The sequence below is a fragment of the Penaeus monodon genome, chromosome 26 (genome assembly GCF_015228065.2).
Source record: "Penaeus monodon isolate SGIC_2016 chromosome 26, NSTDA_Pmon_1, whole genome shotgun sequence".
Lineage (NCBI taxonomy): Eukaryota > Metazoa > Arthropoda > Malacostraca > Decapoda > Penaeidae > Penaeus > Penaeus monodon.
This window is the reverse complement of record NC_051411.1, coordinates 30,237,352-30,244,851: the sequence shown is the minus strand read 5'-3', so window position 1 is coordinate 30,244,851 and position 7,500 is coordinate 30,237,352. Positions and strand designations below refer to the sequence as shown.

At 42.2% G+C, this 7,500-nt stretch overlaps 1 protein-coding gene across 4 annotated transcripts in view; it reads right to left on the bottom strand.

The window, feature by feature from the left end:
* Positions 1-6,296: 6,296 nt before the first annotated feature.
* LOC119590058 (tigger transposable element-derived protein 1-like) overlaps positions 6,297-7,500 on the bottom strand; it is a 28,020-nt gene continuing 26,816 nt past the window's right edge. For all 4 annotated transcript variants that reach the window (XM_037938800.1, XM_037938801.1, XM_037938804.1 and 1 more), the window contains one exon: positions 6,297-7,500. This exon is cut by the window's right edge and continues 76 nt beyond it. In XM_037938800.1, the coding sequence (XP_037794728.1) occupies positions 6,743-7,500 (758 nt within the window). In that variant the 3' untranslated portion in view covers positions 6,297-6,742.

The window sequence follows — 7,500 nt, the reverse complement described above, 5'->3', positions numbered from 1 at the left end:
TTTTCTAGCTTCCTATTATATTTTGTTGTTCAGTTTACCTGTACACACCGAGTAAATTAATATTTAGTATTTATGAGTTATTTGAAATTTAATTGCATTTTTTTTATTATTCCATAAACCACATGGCATAACCCAACCATTCCACTTATAATTTATTTTAAGATAAGACTCATAGTTAATGGAATATACGGTTATTACATTCCCACATATCGGTGTATTTCTGTGTGTTTTAAATGCGAAGAGCGAGTCTAATAATTACACAACAGTGCTCTTTAACAAATAAAATACATGTAATGGATGCTGAGGTTAGCCGTGTAAAGGGTATTGGAAACATCAGTATCGATACTGAAAAGCATAATTTCCACAGATATACGGTACGGACGACAGCTGCTGAATTGTACGTGAGCGTATGTCGGACGACGGGACTCGGCCCAAAAACGTCCTCTACAGCGAATGGCAGGAGGACGAAGTGTTCCTGATCGCCACAACCCAGCAGATTACCGAGGACTCCGAGCAGTTCACACAGGTACTGGTAGACATCCCCATGTTTTTAACCCCTATTGACTGGGCTTTGTTGGTGAGGGAGAAATAATGGAGGAACTCCGGAATGAGATGGCAGAGGTAAAGGCGGTTATCATGCAAAGGAAGGAATATATGGCCGAAGAGAAGAGGAAGAAAGCTGCAATCGAAGCACTGAACCAAGGGGCAACCGGTCCTGATGAAGTGACTACGAGCGCTACTTCTCGCCGCGCGTCCATGGTTTAAGGATGCTATCTTAGCTAAGTTCTCCCAGGAGGGGAGACTAGAGCCAGTGTCTTCGAGACGCAGAGAGGCTTTAGGACGAATTCACCAATAACGCTACAGATGGATTTTACCCTCCTTTGGGCGTGGCCCACGGACGACCATTCCATGGAAGTAACCATGCACCACTTTTATGAGACTATGGTAGGAGGTGCCGTAGAAAATTCTCGGAAACCCTCCATGGTGCCATCAGGGGAGGATGGTAAAGCAATGCAGAAGCCCGAGTAAGGTTAGACGAGAGTTGAAAACATCATTATCTGGAGATTATCTTTTCGCTGTTTGGGATACTGGAGTAAAGCCCATTTTAGTGAAATATTCCCTCATTCTCCCACCACTGCTATGTGTTTGATGACCAAGCCAAGTCCACCGTGGTCAATCCAAGAGATGGTCAGGAAGCAACGCCAAGATGCCCATTAATCAGACACCTCCTCACCAAGGAAACATCGATTGTAAGAAGTTGGATCTGAACTTGGAGGTAGAGTTGTACTTTTTAGATCAAGACCTGCTCTATGAACAACAAAGATCTAATATGATGCGAGGTGTCAAGGAAATGCTATGTATGTCGTGGAACTTGGTACTGAAAGCATTGGCACTTGTACACTAAGCACCATTGGCAGGACATGGAGCAGAAGAGAGGACAAGATTCCGAGCTAAGAGGTTTTTCACCTGGCGAGGAATGGATAAGGGCATAGCCTGATATTATATGCGAATTCTTACTTGTCAGAAGTTCAATAGAAGAGGTCACCCCCTGACACCACTCAAGAGGTGCCCAGTATCACTGGAAGTTTTCCAGATGGTGTCCATGAACTTCATGGGATTAGTTCCCTTCATGGAGAGGGAATAAATAGGTATTAGTGATGGTGGATTACCTCACTAGATGTACAGTCGTGAAGCCACTGCACGATAAAACCGTAGGTGGTAGCAAATTGTATATTGGTCATTTTCAGCGAGTGTGGGGTCCCAGAAACTCTTCTAATGGATCAAGGACGAGAGTTCAGGAATAAATTGTTCAAATGTGGAGGGAAAAGAGTAATATTGGGATTGACATTTGCCTATGGCACACCTGGCCCTGAACTCCGCCCACCATGCAACCATTCGTGACACACCTTATTATGCAATGTTTGGCAGGGATGTTAAAACACCAGCAGAATGGTGGATCTGCAACAAGCAAACACATATCTGAGGATTTCGTGAGGAGACGAGCTCAGATTCGACAGAAGTCAAAGGACACTTCTTCTGCAACCTGACACAAGACTGTTTATGAGAGCTGCAAAGAAGAAAGATATGGGAGAGACCATATATGGTCATTCAAGCTCTATGTTTACAAGATCAAGGATATACGGACGATGAAAACCAAGGACGTTCACCTGAAGAACCCAAAGATAGCGTTGGAAGCAGTATCCCTTGGACTCTAGCATCGGGGGGCTAGGCAACCATACCCAGAGGAGACAAGAGGAGACATCCCAGTCATCCTCGAAGAGAACGTCACAAGAGGAAGAAGAAAAAGAGGTACAATAAAATTCATCGATTGCACAGAGAGACGGTAGCTCTTCGCAAAATCTGGGCACTTCACCAGGAGGAGAGTGATTGGAATAAATGTAAGACTGAACATTAATCCTGAACACGTGGAGGATGAAACAGTGCAAGTGACCTGTGCAAGTGGGCGTACGAGGTACGGACCTAAAGTAAAGTAACTGCAGTATGAGGACAGGGATTAACTACAGGGACACAGACAATACAGACAGAATCACACACAAAGCACTAATTATTGATTTTGGGTCAGGTGTGGATGTGATATCTTTCACATTGTATTCATGCCAGAATTGTTTTGCAGTACAGTGTTGTGAACGGTGCTGTGCAAGGTGATGTTGATGGGGACCTGCAGTGGAGACGCCACCCCACCACTTTTTCGGCCTGGCTTAACCATGCTGAGGATGGATTGGATAATGCTCACTGTAGACCATCAATGGCGAATCATCCAACACCAAAACTTGAGGATTACGTCCGGGCTATAGATGCCTAGTCCAGAAGCTAGATCAACTCCAGGGGCTCGTTATGGTCGACAGAGGTCCATCTCAGATGCCAGGAACCGAGGAAGAGGAAGTTTCTTCGGTAGCTGACAGGATCAAGAGGATGAACATTCTGCGACTGGCGAGACAACAAATCCACAGGTCTAGAAGTGATCTAGAACAAGTCTTGAGTGGAGCACATCAAAATAAGTTGTGCCCCGCCAAATAGAGAGTAGCCCGAAGTCCACTTGATGGTGTGAGTCGGTTGTTAGGATTTCTTCTTGGAATAATGGATGATCGCAGTGAAGCTGAAGTAAAAATAATAGGTAAGGAGACTATTGCTAAGAAACATGCAAGTGTACTTTCAGGTAAGATACTTAAGAGATCTATCAATTGAGGCGATTCAAAAAATTGATAGAGTAAGGTGGGAGGTTCAAATAAACGAAAAACTGGATCACTTAGAAGCTATTATAGAGTCGGTAGATAAAGATTCAGTGGGCCAGTGAAATATTATTTATGTCTTCAGCAGGGCATATATTTCCTAAGCTGTTGACTCAAAGTGTCGTGAATGTGGTGTTCCAGGTTTTGGATAGCAGGTTAACCCCATCTTTTGGGGCAGTCATTAGAGAACTCGCCCAGGTGAGGTTGGATAGGTGTGGAATGGATGTTATCCACACATTAACACTACATATTCAAAAACCTGTAGTATGGGAGTTGTCAAGGATTATCTCGATTCAGATGAAGACTTCCCAAGGCTTGATAGCTATGGTTGATCTGCCGAATAATGTAGCTCAGACAGATTCGGAGGTCATGGAATTTCCCGATAATCTCTTGAAGAGTGATTATGTGGAGGCGCACAATTATGTTACAAGCCCCATGTCAACGGTATATGCATGTTGGAACGGTTCCAGAGGAGAATAAATCTCCCGAAGGTGTGCAAACAGGAGTGATAGAGTTACTTGCCTAGTATTTGAGATATTAAACGATTGCGGCATTTGGAAGCCAAACCAGCATTGCTGAGGTGTTCATTATAGGTAAGAAAGCAATAGTTCTCTATGGGACTGGGTATTTACATTTTCCGGAAGCCTGTTCATTAATGGTGCATAAGGTATTAAAAATACAGGGCCGAAGAGAGAGTAAAGCATGAACCCAAATTTTTACAACAGTCCAGGCCAATTTTAGTGTAATACACAACGTGGTGCCAAATAATTGAGTCTCAGGTAACTAAAAATATAGGGTTAGATGTTCAGTTAAATCACTTCATTATTAATTTGGAGAGGGTTAACGAGTCACTTCATGGCCTTCAGAGAGCAATTGCCTCGATGGACCAAAATAATGCTGTCCTGTTTGGTCGGACAGATCAGCATTATGTTCCATACGTGAATTCAGAGTTGGAGTCACATTAGGACCCTCCGTTGTGTTGGATCTATTACTGTAACCCTATGTCTTTGAGAAGAGAGAGAGGGCGAAGAGGAATCGTCTTTACAGGACAATGAAGTCCGTAATAGTCCAATTCCCCTCATCTTCCCTTCCCTTCATCTCGCGTAGAGCCAATGGCGCTGGCGGCTCTACGGTTTGATCTCTGATATCCGATGGTGAGGTTGGCTAAAACCTGGAGATGGTCCTCACAGTCTGAAATGACAGTCTTCCGAAGGACGTGTGATTCAGGACGGGGAACATGTCACAGGCAGGAATCAGTGACAAATAAATACTAAAAAAATATACGTGTACCATGGGAGTCACATAGAGTGTCACATAAATAGCGGAGTGAAAGCAGCATGACAGGAAAGTTCCTTTAATAGTCCTGTGGGGGATATAGGCGTACTAGGCTCAGGCATTAGGGTGCGAATCCTATACCAGCCCCAGGGCCAAGGAGCGCGTTGTTTGTCGCTATAAACTGCTGACCTCAGCTGACCGCTGATGCCCAGGGGAGCATCGAGGACACCCAAGGCGGGCACAGTACAGAGCAGACATAATGGTTTTGACCATTTACGTACTATTTGGGGGATCTTAGTGATCGAGGAGGACCTTAATATTACTAAAACGTAAGTAGAGTTATGTAATAAATAGCGTAATAAGTATGAATATTTCTTAAACCTTCTTTATACACCACAGAGATCTTTCTCCACTGACCATGGTTACACACACACACACACACACAAACACACACACACACAGGTGTCCGGGTAGCCTGAGTTGGTGGTCTCGGATTGTACAAGTAATGGGTGCTATGTTAGCTTCACAGTGTAACCATTGGTTGGATACGTGGTCTTGCCTACTGTGCCCCATGATACTGCGTAAGGATGTTACAGAAGTAATCAAGACGAGACTCCAAGGCACAGGATAGAGTCCAGGTTTCCCCAACATAGAGGAAAACTGGCAGTATCAGGGCCCTGAAATCGCTTAACTTGGTCCTTCTGCACAGGTAACAGTATCCTCAAATACTCGTTGGGACTCCTGCCAGGCATATCCGTCTACTGATCACCTGGTCTGACAGCCCAGAGTCATAACCCACTCTACCATGGTATATAAAATCTGTCTGACTTCAATATCCTTTCTGCAAGCACAGATATTGTTCTTCTAGCAGGAGCCTAACGTCATGGATCTTGGTCCCGGATAGCTTTAGAGCCAAGGGTTTCACTACATTGCTAAATGCATCTAGAGGCACCAATAGCGTTTGCAGAGACTCGGAATAGCATAGTCAAGATTGGTAACCTTAATATTGCCCAGAGTTACTCCTCAATGACTTTGGATAGTAGCCCTGCCAAGTATCCAATCCATGCAAGTGTTGAAAAGTGTTGGTGCAATACAGCCCCCCCCCCCCACACACACACACATACAGGTGTATGTGGTGTGTGTGGTGTAGTGAGTGTGTGTTTTTGTGTTTGTGCCTTTTGTGTTTGTGTTACATGTATTCTTAGAGAACAACCATATTTTCTTCTAATTTATTTATTTACTGAAAAATCACTTTTAGTTTATTGAAGTTATAATCTTCTCTCCTGATTTACTTCCTGTTGCTGCTCTTCCTACTTGTACATCCTTTTTCCCCTGCATTACTAACACCGAAAATTCCCAAGTCAATTATTAATCCTTCAGTTTTTCTTTTCTTTCTCATTACAGGATTACTGCATGTGCTATGCATGGATAGTCTTACATGCCAAAGTAATTTTCTGATTTGGGTATCTAGTGCTTTTTCAGTCAAAATATATTACAGCAGTTTAATATTTGAGTTATCTCCCTAATGAATATTATTTAACAGAAGAAAAAGAAGTTTATCAACAAGCATGGCCCATTTTTGTAGCTATCATTATATTTATAGTTATTAGATCAAAATTATATCTATGGCATTACATACAATAGTTTATTTTGCCTTATCTGCCCACTTTTACTTGGTAATAACAAAAGATTACCCTTGTAATATATGTATTATGAAAGTCAGTGTGCAACTTTCTAAAGTATTTATGCAGTTGGTGAATGAAATATATGTTAAAAATAAATATAAATGTCTTTATCAACATATACAAAATAAGTAAAAAGACCTGTATGAAAAATGTGTAATACATTCATTATACAATATTTCCATAAAAGAATACCTATTATAACAAATACAAATTTCTAAACTTAAAAATGAGATTACCTCTTCTTCCTTCTCTTTAATATATCCATATACATAGCCTTTATACTACTGAGATGAGGCAAACTTTGTTCTAGTCTCTTTGGGTTCCATTCAGTCTCTATTATGTTTCTCTCAGTTTTGTAGAGCAACTTCACAATGCTCTCCAATTCTGATGTTGGTGGAACAGAAAATGTTGAAGTGTCCTGCTGGTCATCATCTTCTCCTTGAGATGCTTTGGTCATCTGTGCCAACTCCTCTGTTGATAACTCTTCCTGATGTGATTCTAGGTGCCTGTGAATGTCGTCCTCAGTGATGTCTATAAAACCTTGACCTGGAATTCGTTTGCTAGATCCCGAATCTCTTGAATTTCCTCTGTTGCATTAAGGTGTCCAGTGAAACTTTGAGTCTTACCTGGCCAAGCATAGCTCCAGAATTTGTTGAGAAATGGAGTCTTAATGGCTGTCCAGCTGTCTCTGATGGTAAAGAGTGCCTCCTTGATGCTATAAGATGTCAAAAAGTCCTCAACCTGACTTTCATCCCCACCTTCTGTGAAAATGAGCATATTTTGTAGGAGGGTCTTAGTGTAGAGCTGTAAAAACTGAGTAATGGCAAACTGATCTGGAGGCATGTCACTTGGCATGAATATTACCTTTATATATGGATGAATTTCATTGACAATGTCAGATTGACCAAGAACACTATCAACTAGTATTAAGGCTTTTTCCTCAATGTTTTTCTGTTTACAGTAAGCTAAAATTTCTGAGATGGCACAGTTGGTAAACCAGTCTTCAAACAAAATGGCTGTCAAAGAAGCTCTTCTGTTGTACCTCCAGTGTACAGGCAACATCTGGAATGATGTTACCTTCAGGTCCTTTAGCTTACAAGTGTGATAGACCAGGAAAGGTTTTAGTCTTGAGTCCCCTGAAGCATTTGCACATAGCAGAAGGGAGAATCGGTCATTTCTGGCCTTTAAGCCTGAAGATAACTCCTCTTTCTTACTAATAAATGTCTGGCCAGGGAGACGTTTCGAAAAGAGGCCAGTCTTGCTCACAACAAAAACCTGATCAGGCTTAT